The 14,906-nt window shown below is 42.5% G+C and overlaps 1 protein-coding gene across 1 annotated transcript in view; it reads right to left on the reverse strand.

The window, feature by feature from the left end:
- The window catches only part of Vwa3b (von Willebrand factor A domain containing 3B), a 125,888-nt gene that overhangs the window by 50,623 nt on the left and 60,359 nt on the right, over positions 1-14,906 (reverse strand). The window contains exons 13-16 of the mRNA XM_048353494.1: positions 11,853-12,035; positions 7,901-8,031; positions 6,427-6,584; positions 157-288 (exon numbers count right to left, since the gene is read on the reverse strand). Coding sequence (XP_048209451.1) covers positions 157-288; positions 6,427-6,584; positions 7,901-8,031; positions 11,853-12,035 — 604 coding nt within the window. The remainder of the gene's footprint in view (positions 1-156; positions 289-6,426; positions 6,585-7,900; positions 8,032-11,852; positions 12,036-14,906) is intronic.

Raw genomic sequence — 14,906 nt, forward strand, 5'->3', positions numbered from 1 at the left:
GCCGCCGTGCAGGAGTATCTTAAACATGGTTTCTTCAAAACCTGTTTCCATGCAGCTCTTTCGGAGACAGACATGCTGAGCCCCAGGAAGGCTGAGCTTCCCGGGAAGGGCCCTCCTTCTTTGGCTCCAGGAAGGGGCCCTCCCTCTCTGACTTGCCTCTGCTGCTCAGAGCGTCGTTCCAGCTGCCCCAGCCTCTGGAGAGGCCATCCTTCGCGTCCTTTCTTTTGCTGCAAGCTGAGCTCTTGGGAGCAGACATTTGGCTTCTAAGCAGGCTAGTTCTGGTGGACTCTGCTGGCACCAAAAGGAAACCAGTTAAGGGAGTTCGAGATGAGAGGAGATATTTATTTATAAACAATTATTTTTATTGGCTCTCTAAAAGAATGCAACTTTACTTTCCTAACACTCAGAGGCCAGATATAGTCTAGTCATAACTGAGCACTTCAGTAATGGCTTGTTCCCTTTATCTGAGTGAGTTATGCCTCTCTTGGGAGAAAAATCCATTTCAGGGTCACTCCGTGGTCCCGTGCAGTTGTGGGAGTGAGGTCCCCATTTCCTAGGGGGGGGTCTCGTCTCCTGAAGGAACCACCCATCACTGCCCATGCCGTCCGCGGGGTCTTCTCATAGTTTACATCTCACTGGTTTTCTCTTCTGCCACCAAGTGGGGACAGTTCCCACTGCCGAGGGGTTTCATGGAGGGCACTGGGGCTGCCGGGAGACGGGCACCGTTAGGCGAGAGCCATGGGTTACGAGAGGGGCAGTTCATCATCTCCAAGGGTGGCAGAGTTTAGGGTTCACATCCTCATTTAAGATGTTTTAGAAACCTTTTCTTCATTTTTATTGATAGTATTTTTCTATTTATTGATTTCTCTGTCTTTTTTTTCTTTATAGAGATCTTGCCCATCATCACAGTGGCTGCCTAGGCCTCTATTGGCAACGTTATCTTGAACTCCCTGTGGTTCCTTTTAACTAGCACGCAGACATTTATCAAATATCGGCAGCCTGTGTGCTTTAAAGGGTAACGAGCCTGGGGACATCTTGACAACTTGTCACATTCCGTAACAGAAACGCAGACTATAAATGTGTTTTTCATAATTTGGAGGCACAAGGACCCAGGCCTTCTGTAAGCATCTGTAAATGAAACGCGCCCATGTTTTCAAGAGGGGATTCACTTTCTCACACAAGCAGTCGGATGACTGGAGAAATGCTTAGCCACGAATCGCCAGATGGCCTGTCTTCGGCGCGGGTCAGGAACGCAGGGCTCTCCTTGCACGGAGAAAGGAGTGTGCGAGGTGATCGCACTACCTTTCTAGGCAACAAGAGGGTTCCATAGGATTGGCTGTCTTTGTGAAGAAAGGTAACTTTTCTTGGGAGCTACGTCTATGAAAGAAAGCAATCAGGGATCCACACAAGGCAGGCGAACTTCTGCTGCTGACTGCACTGACAGCCACCTTGACTAAAACGATGAAGCAAAGGAATCAGGCATACAGTTGCTCTCCAGGTCCCAAACTGTAAAAACATCACTCGTCTCAAACTCTGTGAATACTGCATGAAAACACTTTCCTGGATGTGAATTCAGGCATCTAACTATTCCCCAAGCTCTGACTAGTCAGCACATTTTATCACTGTTCTACATGAAAAAGGACATGAAAAGAAATGCAACATATGCGTGCCTGTCAAGACCAGGCATCCCAAGTCTGAGTGAAGTGATGAAGAAGGCGAAAGGCCTCTAAAATGTTCTGACAAGTATCAAGTAGCAGCAGCTCAGATAAAACCCAGGCTACTGCAGGAGGCAAGACGGACTGGTAAAGGGGTGCAGCTACCCAAGTGGCTTGGTATAGGAAACCTAACTGCCCCTCGCACAAAGACCTCAGAACCCGGTAGACATATTACAAAAGTGGTCTGTCCCAGGAGCCTAAGGTCCATGAGGCCGAAACTCCGCATCCCCCTTTCTAGAGATGTAGGGACATTCAACAGGCAACAGTGGTAAAAGCCACCCCAATCCTCCTCCACACTCTGGTCTACACAGCCCACGGCTGCTGTCACAGGCAGAACTAAGAGAGGACACGAGGAAACCCAAGGGCAACAGAATAACGCCACAAGGTCACAAAAGTTTAATTGCCACTGGAACCACAGCTCATAGAAGCATTCATATATGCCAAATTTAAACATGGTGACTACTTCCCAAATTAAATATTTAAATAAAATCCAGAAATCCTGAGCATCAAAGACAAAGTGTCCAGGGTCCTATAAAAAAAAATCATTCATCCCATCAAGAACCTAGAAAATCACTCCCTCAATAAGGAAAAATAAAATAATCACATAATGCCAACAACATTTTGAATCAGAAATTCGAATTATCTGACAAGGATTTAAAAGAAGTTTCCCAGGCTCTAGACAAATGAGATGGGGAAGAAGAGGAGAATGCAGTCAAGAATCCAACGTGTATCCTAACGAATTAAGAAGAGTGGGAGAAGAAGTGAGTAGGTAAGGGAAGAATGGGTGAGATTGTTGAAAGACACTGATCAAGATATATCATATTCATAAGCTGCTTTGTTAAATAGCACATCCTTTGTACAACTTCTTAAAGATAATAAAAATAAATGATAAAGTATTTGTGCAAAGCTCATAAGAACACAGGAAGAACAAAGTATCTATGTGTAAAACAAACATCAACATAGGAAGAATAAAGTATTTGTGCAAAAAAGCACACATAAAAAAATAAAAGAAAAGAAGCTGCCCATAAAAATTCTTTAATTAATAACCAATTACAAATTCTCTTGAAACAAATAAAGAAATAGAAAGTAAACATGATTTTTTAAAAAAAACCTTTGGTAAGTCTGACGAAGAGAGGAGATACAAAACATTGATATCAAGAATTGAAGCTGGGGACATTAATACAGACCTCACAGTGACTGGAAAAGTATAATGAATGTTGCCTCATAACTCTTACAAATTAGAAACAATGTATCAATTTCTCCAAATCCACAAATTTCCAAAACTCAGACAATATGAAGTAGTAGATAAAGATGATCTTAAATCTACTATTAGCTGGATACCAGTGGCTCCTGCGTGGAATCCTAACTACTCAAGAGGATAGGATAGCATTATAGACCTGCCTATAGGCCTATAGGATTATAGACCTATATCACTGTCCAGAGCTGGCTCGAGCAAAAAGTGAGTGTGACTCTATCTCCAATAGAGCCAGTAAAACGCCAAGCAGGATGTGTGGCTCGAGGAGTAGAGCCCAGCTAAGCAAGCAAAGCCAACCCCGCCAAGTATGCCCTGAGTTCAACCCTCTAAACCTGAAGAAACAAGAAGTTACTTGGAGTTTGTATGTAAGTGCAATCCCCGCATTCAAAAGAATAAGGCAGAAGAATCAAGAGTTCAAATCTAGCCTGTGCTGCACAAAGATGTGGTCTCAAAATTCTGGGAAATAGAATTTATATGGAAAAATTTCTTGAAAATGAAATCTCTAGGTCCAAATGGTTACCTGACAACTTTACCAAACATCCAACAACTGCATCCATTTTTCGAGAAATAAAAGAGAAGGGACATTTCTCAATTCATTCAAGGACAGTATCAAGCTTGGTGCCAAACCTGGGTAAGAAGGGTATTAGGAAAGAAAGGGAGAAAAAAGCCCCGAAAGCCACGGACTTTTATAAACATTCACATAAAAGTTCTCAACAAATTACAAGCAAATTAAACCTAGCAATATATTCAAATAATGATATAGAGGAAATAAACAGGAATATCAAGATGTGTGAGGCTGCTTCAGGACTTGAAAATCAAACAATATAACCTATCACATCCACAGACCAACGAAGAAAGGTCACTTATCAATTGCCACAGGAAAAACATTTGGCTGGAATTACCACATAAGTGTTAGAGAGACTGCCTACCATGCAGGAGGCTCTGAGTTCAAACCCCAGTATTAGAAAAAAAATATATATATATATATGCTTCTTCCATTGACTGATATCTTTATTTTCTTTTTAAATACACTTTATTATCTTTAAGCAACTGTGCTTTTTAAAAGAAAAAATATTTGACAAAATCCAGCACCCATCCAAGACCAAGGAAAAGGCAGGGTGACTACTCTCATCCTCTTCCACATAGGACAATAAGTTTGAGACACTCCCATATGGCAAGAAGGAAAGATAACACTAGGAAGATTTGAAATAAATAAAACTGTCCCTATTTGCAGATCCTGCCAAAAATAGAAGTTCTTGTAACTACTGAGTCCAGCAAGCTTGCTAGTTATAGATCAACACACAAAATCAGTTCCACATCAGATCCATGGGTTGAAAATTATACAGTACTATTGGTAAGACATCAAATGAGTCAAAATAAATGGAGATATACTATCTTCATGATCCGGTGAATTAGCAAACTGATTTGTAAGTTTAATGCAACTCCTAACAAAACTCCAGAAAGTTAAAAAAAATAAACATAGACAGACATATCCTAAAATGTACACAGATACTCCCGACTTTAGAAAAAATAAAATTTTTTGAAAGAAAGAAAAAATAATAGAGTGAAGGAAATCACTGTACCTGAGGTTACAACTCACCATGTTGACTTCATCCAGCAAGACAGTGTAGTATTGGCAAATTAATCAATGAGACAGAATATAGACTTTATAAACCCAGGAAACCAAAGCTGATAAAACAGGTCTCATCAAAATTAAAATTAAAATTGTTTGCTTAGCAAAATGTGCTATGTTAACAGGATAAAAAGAAAAGCTGTAGATTGGGAGAAAATATTTTACAAATGACATATCAGTAACAGAACGTACAAAGAACTCTAGAAACCCAACAGTAAAAGACAAAGGATTTGTTCAGAGGATGGGCCAAGCACATGCACAGGTCTTTTATTAAGGATGATCTACAGATGGTGAGTAAGCCCACGGGAAGTTCAACATCACGAGCAGTTAGGGAAATGCAAACTAAAGCAACGGTGAGATACCACACAACTATCAGAATGGTTGAAATAAAACAATATTGGCAGCACCTCATGCAGGTAAAGTTGTTAAATAACTGGAAAATAATTTTCTGTAACAACAAAACATCCAGTTAGCATGTCACTTGGCAGTTGTACTCTTAGATAAATATCCTAAATAAGCGAAAACTTGCATACTCTGCATTATATGTAATAGCCTCAAACTGGAAATATTTCAGCTGGCCTTCACCAACTCACCCAAAAGAGTATAAAATACTGATAAACATGAAAATTCGTATAATTTCCGGAAGTTACACTGAGCAGAAAAACCCATCCCCAAAAGTTATGCACTACGACTCCATTTATATAATATTTTTTGAGATGGCAACCTGTTAGAAGTAGAGAACTTAATGATGCTCAAAGGATAGGGAAGTAAAAGAGGCAGGTGTGGTTGTGAGAGAGTTTCATGAAAGTTCCTGTGGTGATGAAATTCTTCCGTACCTTACGTGTGACAGTCACTCAAGCCTACACATGTGACCAAACTACAATCGGAAACAGTTAGACATACATATGCACACATATACAAATGAGTGTAAGAAACACGGAGACAAGCTGAATAAAACCTGTGGACTGTATCAATATTCATATACCAGTTTCAATATTATAGCTATTTTATAAGATGTGAGCGTGGGAAGTAGGCTAAAAGGGCAAGTTTATGGAATCATTTCGGTGTACAATTATCTTAACAAAAATAGCAATGGAAAAATCTTTTGAGAGGCAGAGGGTAGTAGTTGACAGTAGAATTCAGAAGATCCTGCAGAAACCAACTATTACCAGATGCCAGTGGCTCATGCCTACAATCCTAGCTACTCAGGAGGCTGAGATCTCGAGGTTCAAAGCCAGCAGGGGGGAAGGAAAATTCACAAGACTCTTCAATTAAACACCAAAAAGACAGAAGTAGTGCTGTGGCTCAATGGTAGAGCACTAGCCCTGAGCTAAAAGGCTCAGGAATCGTGCCTAAGCCTTGATTTCAAGCCCTAGAACTCTCTCTCTCTCTCTCTCTCTCTCTCTCTCTCACACACACACACACACACACACACACACTAGCAGGACACCAGTGGTTCACACCTGTCACCCTAGCTACTTAGGAGGCTGACATGTGAGGAACAGGGTTTGGAGCCAGCTGAAGCAGAAAAATCCTCTAGACTCTCTCCAATTATGAGTAGACTCCAGACTGGAGGCACAGCTCCAAGTGGTACCGTGCCAGCTGTGAGTGAGAAAGCCGGGTGAGAACATGAGGCCGTGGTTCAAGCTCCAATACTAGTACAAAGCAAAGCAAAATGAAACACAACAAACCACACACACACACACACACACACACACACACACACACACACACACACACAGGGTTGGGGTTTAAAAGTCCCATATGAGTTTGCTTTGAGTCTCTTTCATTAGAGAAAAACCAATAAAAGGGTCAACTGATACCTGCATGGAGGACTTTCTTTTTCTGAATGTTTTCATCTGGAAGGTCCCATTGTACTTTCAACATATTTAGGGGTGAGGAAACTGCTGATTCAACATCAGGCCGAGGCTTTGCACAATCCTCTGGGGTTGAAACCATTGAAGAGATTTCCTTTTGATGCCTGTTTTGATTTAGATTTTAAAAAAATAGATCAAGGAAGAGAAGGAATTAAAAAAGGAGAGGAGAAGAAAAAGGATTTTCATCAAGAAGAAATAAGTAAGTCAGTATATTAATATTGAGCATTGCAAACGTAAGAAATTAGTACTCCCTCTTTGGGTCAGTATAAGAATAGTTATGGGGGGGGGGGCTGGAAATATGGCCTAGTGGTAGAGTGCTTACCTCGTATATATGAGGCCCTGGGTTCAATTCCCCAGCACCTCATATACAGAAAATGGCCAGAAGTGGCGCTGTGGCTCAAGTGGCAGAGTGTTAGCCTTGAGCAAAAAAGAAGCCAGGGACAGTGCTCAGGCCCTGAGTTCACGGCCTAGAACTTGCCAAAAAAAAGAATAGTTATGGAAGACTGTTCAAAAAATGTACATGTTACCTGATGTAAGTAACTGTGACTGCACTGTACATCATCTTTACAATAAAAATAAATTCAAAAACAAGCAAGCAGCTATAGCCAGGTGCCGGTGGCTCATGCCTGTAATCCTAGTGACTCAGGAGACTTGAGGTCTGAGGATTGCAGTTCGAAGCCAGCCCAGGCAGGAAATTCCATGAGAGTCTTTTTTTTTTGCCAGCCCTGGGGCTTGAACTTAGGGCCTGGGCACTGTCCCTGAGCTTCTTTTGCTCAAGGCTAGCACTCTGCCACTTGAGCCACAGTACTACTTGTAGCATTTTCTGAGTACTTTATTGGAGACAAGACTCTCAGGGATTTTCCTGCCTGGGCTGGCTCTGAACATCCATCCTCAGATCCCCTTCGCAGTTCCCCACCCTCCCACTTGGGCGAGTGACTTCATATGCCATCGTCCCATGTGCCTGAGCCCACGCTGAGTGGGCTTGGAGGAAGGACAGGGCTTGCATGCACAAACGCATCACCCCGTCCTCAAAGCCCTTCAAGAAAGGCGTGGCGACTGCTGGAATGCTTTCACCTATGGAAAACTAGAACATTTTGATAGCCATAGTCCGCCCGTCACTGCTTGGGCTGGGGCCCTGTGCTCCGAGGTGGAGAATACGAAGGGCGTAAGGCCACTGTTACACATTAACTGCGCTCCTTCCTTAGAGAAAAACCCTAGCTCAGTGCACATGTGATTCACTACAAATCTCTCAGAGCATTGGGGGGGGGGGGGGGGCGCGTCCAGGAGAGCGGCCGAGCCTGAGGGGGGGGGGCGTCCAGGAGAGCGGCCGAGCCTGAGGGGGGGGGGGCGTCCAGGAGAGCGGCCGAGCCTGAGCGCCCCCGAGAGATGGGGTGGGGTGGGGAGGGGGGGGGCGACTCACTTGCTGTCTTCTCCCTTGTCCGTGTTGTACCACCAGTCCATGTTCAAGGACTTCGAATAGAGGCTCTGCACCTTCTGCAGGTCACTGTAGCCTTGCTCCATTTCCTGAACCAAAAGAATCAAATCTTCACTCTGTTGAAATACGAAGGGGATACGTTACCAGGTTGTCTAAGAGTTCAAGTTTCAAACATTTAAAACAAAACAAACAACAACTATACTAGGGAAAGGATCCAGTTTCAAGTTACTCTTATATCATTCCATTTTTCACCAGCTCCATGGACAAGCTATTTCATATATAAAGTGTACTGCTCAAAAAGTTTTGACATTCTCATGTGTGAAATCATTATGAACAAGGTAATGACCATCTCTATCACTCCCCCAAAAGTTCTCTTTTGTAAACCTGCCCTCCTTCCTAGTTTCTAAGGACCCCCTCCTCCCAAGTTCCCAGGGAACTTCTCAGTGTTCTGTCACTATACATCAGTCTGATTTTTTCTAGACCTTTATACACATGGGATCACACAATAAGTACCCTTTCTTTGTTCCTTGTGTGGCTTCCTTCACCCATATAATAATTTTTTTTGTCGGTCGTGGGGCTTGAACTCTGGGCCTGGGCACTGTCCCTGAGCTCTTCAGCTCAAGGCTAGCACTCTGCCATGTGAGCCACAGCGCCACTTCCACATTTTCTGGTGGTTCATTGGAGATAAGAGACTCACAGGCTTTCAGACTTTCCTGCCTGGGCTGGCTTTGAACCGTGATCCTCAGCTCTCAGCCTCCTGAGTAGCTAGGATTACAGGCCTGAGCCACCCCAGCTTTCATATAATTATTTTGAGATTTTCTCATGTTGTACTGTGAGTCAACAGTTCATTTTTTTTTTTTTGCTGAGTAGTATTCTATTACCTATCAAATTATAGTCATTCATTTACTCACTGATGAATAGCTGAGCTTTTCCCAGGCTATGGTAAATCTATGAACATTAGTGTTCAAGTCTTTGCATGGACATCTGCCTCCAGTGCTGTTGAGTAAGCTAGGAGTGGAAGAATTAGAGTAACGGGAATAATGGGTAACTTCAAGCTTTTCTAACTGGTAGTAACAGTTTACATTCCCATCTGTAAGGAATGAGAGTTCCAGGTCCTCCACATCCTTGCAAACAGTGGGTAGAGTTAGTCATTTCAATTTAGCCATTCTGATATTGCACAACAGTTATCTATTCATGATTTTGATGTACATTGCTCTAACTGCTAATGGTGTCCAGCACTTGTTCCTGTTCTCATTCATCATTTATGTACTTTTTGTCGATGTTTAGTGTTTTTTTTTGTCATTGTGGTTATTTTGCCAGTTTTAAAATTTTTTGAGACAGGATCTTACTTACATAGTCCAGCCTAACTTTGAACTTGAAATTCTTCTACCTCTGCCTCCCTCCCAAGTGCTGGGATCAAACTTTTTTTTTTTTTTTTTTTTTTTGGCCAGTCCTGGGCCTTGAACTCAGGGCCTGAGCACTGTCCCTTCTTTTTGCTCAAGGCTAGCACTCTGCCACTTGAGCCACAGTGCCACCTCTGGCCATTTTCTATATATGTAGTGCTCGGGAATCAAACCCAGGGCTTCCCGTATACAAGGCAAGCACTCTTGCCACTAGGCCATATTCCAAGCCCCCAAACTTTTTATATATTACTGACTTTGATTTGATTTGCTAAATTTTGTTTAGAATATTCTTTGCATCTCTATGTATGAGGCATAAATTTTTTCTAATGTTTTTGTGAGGTTCTGGGCTTGGTAATGTTAGCCTCATAGAATGAGGCTAACTTTATTAATCTTTCATTTTATAGACTATGGTTTAGGTTTCTAGACTAATAAGTCTATACCTTGCACAAGGATCTCACAATTTTTCTCATATCTCTTTCTAGAAATTTTATATTTTTCCCTTTAAGTCTGTGACCCATTTTGCATTAATATTTGCATAAGGTCTAAAGTTTAGGTTTGTTATTGGGCACAGGGATATCCAATTGTTCCAACTATTTGTTGAAGGGCTATCTTTCCTCCATTAATTGCTTTTGTGCCTTTATAAAAATCATCTAGGCCAGCTAAGGGTATATTGCTGTGGATGTTCACTTGGCTATCTTGTCTCCATTAATGTAGATACATAGTATATTGTATCAGGTACTGTGCTTTTTCCCCTCATTCTAAGTTGATATTTTCCTGCAACCCATCTGGTAATACTTGAAGATATCACATATTACCAGTTTTACTTTGGTGGATGGTGGATATTTTTGTTTACCCATAATAATTTTTGAGGTTTCTTCCAGGATGCAGTTAAACTACTTAAAAATTGCTCTGTTTCGATTTCTATTGCTGAGGTAAGACCCTTCAGTTTATTCTGCCTAATATTAAAAAGACAAGGAGGTTCTCTCTAGCTGATGAAGCAATGATCATTCCTAGCTTGGAGGTTCTCTCCAGCTGATGAAGCAACGATCATTCCTAGCTTGGAGGTTCTCTCTAGCTGACGAAGCAATGATCATTCCTAGCTTGGAGGTTCTCTCCAGCTGATGAAGCAACGATCATTCCTAGCTTGGGTGATCTCAGCACCAAGTGCTTTGGTCCTGAATGATTCCTTCCCAAGACCTAGGTAGTTTCCTCATGTAACATGGATTGGCTCTTTGGCTTATGCTGAGAATTGGTTCGCATTTAATGTCATTCCTCAGAGCAAACAATGAGAAAAACCTATAGTCCTCTCCAGAGGAGGAACTTTAAAATATATTATCCTTAGGCCAGAATTAGAGAGTTGGAGAACAGAGTTTTATTTATTTTCTCCTATTAGCCTGTCAGAATAAATTGCTTTATCGGGTGGTCACATGGTTGCATTAGTTAGGACAATTAGAATACATCTACTTAACATCTGAAATTTCTGAGTTTCCCACATATGTGTGCATACAGCAATAGTTAAAAACTTCATATATGGGCCAGGTGCCAGTGGCTCACGCCTATAATCCTAGCTACCCAGGAAACTAAGATCAGAGGATCGTGGTTCAAAAGCTAGTCCAATTAACCAGAAAAGGCCCGAAGTGGAAGTGTGGTTCAAGTGGTAAGTACCAGCCTTGAATAAAAAAAAAACGCTAAGGGACAGCATCAAGGCCCTGAGTTCAAGCCCCAGTACTGGCACCAAGAACAAAATTAACAAAAATAATCAATCAAACAAAATCCTTGCTGGGCATTAATGGCTTACATCTGTAAACATAGCTACTCAGGAGGCTGAGATTTGAGGACTGAGCATCAAAGGCAGCTCAGAAAGGAAAGTCCATGAGACTGTTCTCTCTAATTAACCACCAAAAAGCCAGGAGTGGAGTTGTAGCTCCAGTGGTAGAACACCAGCCTTGAGCACAAACGCTCAGGGACAGAGCCCAGGTCCTGAGGTCAAGCCCTAGGCCTGGTGTGTGCACACACAAATCCTTCACATATGGACCCCCCAGGATCCTTTTATAAAACAGACTTCTAACATTTGAGAAAATGTTGATAATCGTTGAATTTGAGCGATGCTTACATTGGGGTCCATATACTTCTGTGTGTGTGTTTGAAAGTTTCCATAATAGAAGGAGGAAGAGGAGGAGGCAGAGGAGTGGGGGGAGGAAGGGGAGGGGGAGGGGGAGGAGGAGGAGAAGGGGGAGGAGGAGGAGGAGGAGGAGGGGGAGGAGGGGAGGAGGAGAAGGAGAAGGAGGAAGGAGAAGGAGAAATGAAGATGTCTGGGCTTTTATATCTATATTCTGATTTAGTGCTACAAATTAGAAGCTTGGGTCCCACATTTTCACAAGTGTCCTAGCTCTGGAAATCTTTAGACTACCTTTGGAGAAACACTAGTACATTCATTGTCAACCAATTCATTTGCTTGACTTAGCTTTCTTTGGGGGTTGTGTTTTTCTCAGCTAACATAGTAAACACTCTTGCTCAGACCAGCGACGCCTTACCTGACCCACCTCCTGAGGGGTGGAGTCCTTGCAGCCAAAATGGTAAGAATGGAATTCCCCTCCAGTCAAAGAAGCAAGCTCTTTCAGAAACACATCTGCAAGCTCATCGTTGTAACCGAAGGAGATGGTATGAATAGGAATTTTCTGATAAACTTTAACTTGATCTATCACCATTTTTGATGGCTGAAAGAATACGTAAGATGGGAAAAGAGAAAAAGAAAGAAAAAAAAAGAGAAACCCCTTAGTATTTGCCATAGATGGCGAATGTCAGAACTGGTAAATCCTTATACAATAGTGAGTGGACTTCTGTCAACACGTTGATTCAATTCAATTAAACAGATATTGCCAGACAGCTACAGTATATGAAGATCAACAGGCCCTGGGCTTCAACCTCTGAAGTCTCACACTCCTATAGAAAAAAATAGCTAGGAAAGTTGTCAAACAAACTCACCAACTTCAGGTTCATATAAACATGATGTCCGCGGTTAAGGTGTTGGGCTATGCTTCGGACAACTTAAAGTACTGGGGTCAAAACCCATGCATAGAACATACTGGTCCATTGCTATTACCCAGAGTGGGACCCTGAATTCTCAACATGGCTTTCAAAACATCTCCATCAAAAAAGTAAATTTCAGCTTTTGATATGCCATGGCATATCAAAGATAAGACATATATTAAAATGTTCTTCCATGTGCTAGGAACTCAGAATTAAATTCCCAGTCATCTTATGAGGTACATACGAAAATAATGATAATGCACCTAATATCCATTCGTATTTGCTCTTCCTTCCCTCCCTCTTCCTTTCCCTCTCCCTCCCTCCCTCCCCCCTCCCTCCCCTCCTCCCTCCCTCCCTCCCTCTGTCTCTCTGTCTCTGTCTCTGTCTCTGTCTCTCTCTCGTGCTTGTTCTCTCTTTTAAACTATTAGGCCTGTGCCCAGTTTAGAAAAAAACAAAATACAAACAAACAACCATAACACACACTTCATTTTTCTAGATATTTCTGCAGCAGTAGATCATACTACCTATTTCTGGCCAATGAGACACAGGCAGAAGTTCCCAGGGAGGAATTCCCTTTGTCCAATCCAAAGACAAGAAAAGATTCATAAATAAGTAAGTAAATAAATATATAAGAGAAGAGACTAATGTCCTTCCCCCAACCCCCCTTTTTTTTTTTGGCGAGTCCTGGTCCTTGAACTCAGGGCCTGAGCACTGTCCCTGGCTTCTTTTTTGCTCAAGGCTAGCACTCTACCACTGGAGCTACAGCACCACTTCTGGCCATTTTCTATATATGTGGTGCTGAGGAATCGAACCCAGGGCCTCATGTATACAAGACAAGCACTCTTGCCTTTAGGCCATATTCCCAGCCCCTGTCTTCCCCTTTTCCTGCCTGGATGGGAAATAGGAGACACCCTTGAGCAGCTGTACAACCTGGACTACTTGCCACTGCTTCTAATCCATGGACACAGAGACCCTCTCAGATGTCTCATCCATCATGTGTCTGATAACTTTGTCTTTGTTCCAGTAATGCGCACCAATAATGGACAACTACATGTATAGGCTCTATATAAAGGTATAAAAATGGAGACTCAGCAAGATTAACTTTTCTAATGTTACTAAACTCTTAAGTGACAAGACTGGACTCCCACATTTTGGAACTAGAGTAATAGCCACGATGTGTTACTCTGATATGCAATAAAGACTGTCTCTCGCGATGATCAACTGTCAGTAAACATATCTCACCACCTAGAAAAGGAGCTTTCCCCCTACCAACTTCCTCCTTACCACTACAGGGAAGCTGAGAACCTTTAGACACTGTCTCCAATTGTTCTGGCACCTTCTGGGTTTCACAGTGCCAGCTGTCCCTCCTTGATGACCTAACTTGTTGGCTCTTTGAACCAGTTTCTATCTCTCCCTGTAGTTCCTACCTTTTGCTCTTTAACTTCTCCCCAAATCGTTTTCCATGGAGCCTTGGGAAGGCAGCGTGGTGGATGAGGGAACTCCAGACTCACCGCTGCTCACCTTGAGCAAGGAAGAAGCTGGTCTTGCACAAGCCCTCACCTACACATAGCTTCAATCTCTGAATCCAACCTCTCCAGCCTCAAGTCCATCAGCTGGTTTCTTTTTTTAATTTTATTTTTGTTGTAAAGGTGATGTACAGAGAGATTAGCTACAACGGCCAGGCAACGAGTGCATTTCTTTTTGAACAGTGTCACCATCAGCTGGTTTCCTAACAAAACACCAATCTTAATCTAGCAGAAAGGCTAGTCCAATTCCTCTTGTCTACTGAAGGAGAGGAGCACAACAAACCAGTCACTGAGTCCTCCTTTTTCAACCCAGTTTCCCTTTCTGAGCACTTTCTAGAAGCCTTGCTTATCATCTCCCCATGAGGCTTCTCTTACAATCCTTGGAGGTGTGCACTACCGTTAGTCTCACTTCTTACTGGGGACTTCCAAACTCTGCTCCCTTGCCCCACATACCAGATTAGAGCCAGACCACATTCTGCTAATTGGACGGACACAGGGTCACCACGGACTCTTCCTATACCGGCTCACGCGTGGGAAATCAGCACCTAGTGTGGGGATGTCGAGGACTGTGGGCCGCGTTTCCGCCTTTTCAGATGCTATCTGGTCCCCTATGTTTATGTGCTCACCGGCTCACCTCCACTCAAGTATAAGCCTCACAGAAGGCAAGCACCTTGTCTATCCTGTTCATTTCTAAACCCCTAGGATGACAGCAGAACCTAGCCTATACATGTTATTCAACAAAATACTTGTAAAACAGCCAAATCCAGATGTGTTATATACACAAACGGCTTCGTTAAATGGCAAAAAAGAAATCGATACATAGCCTAAAAATTAAGGACAGTGAGGGAAGGGATGGTTGAGAATGTTGCATGGATCAAGATTGTATTCATGAACTGCTTTGTTGAATGGCAACTCCTTTGTACAACGACTTAAAGTAGTAAATATATTCAGACATACTTGTGAAATGCCTTCGGGAACACATGTGTAAGAAGGGAGGCCTGGCCGTCAGCCTGTTCAGCCACTGAGACATGT

The sequence above is a fragment of the Perognathus longimembris genome, chromosome 8, assembly GCF_023159225.1.
Source record: "Perognathus longimembris pacificus isolate PPM17 chromosome 8, ASM2315922v1, whole genome shotgun sequence".
In the NCBI taxonomy this organism is placed as follows: Eukaryota; Metazoa; Chordata; class Mammalia; order Rodentia; family Heteromyidae; genus Perognathus; species Perognathus longimembris.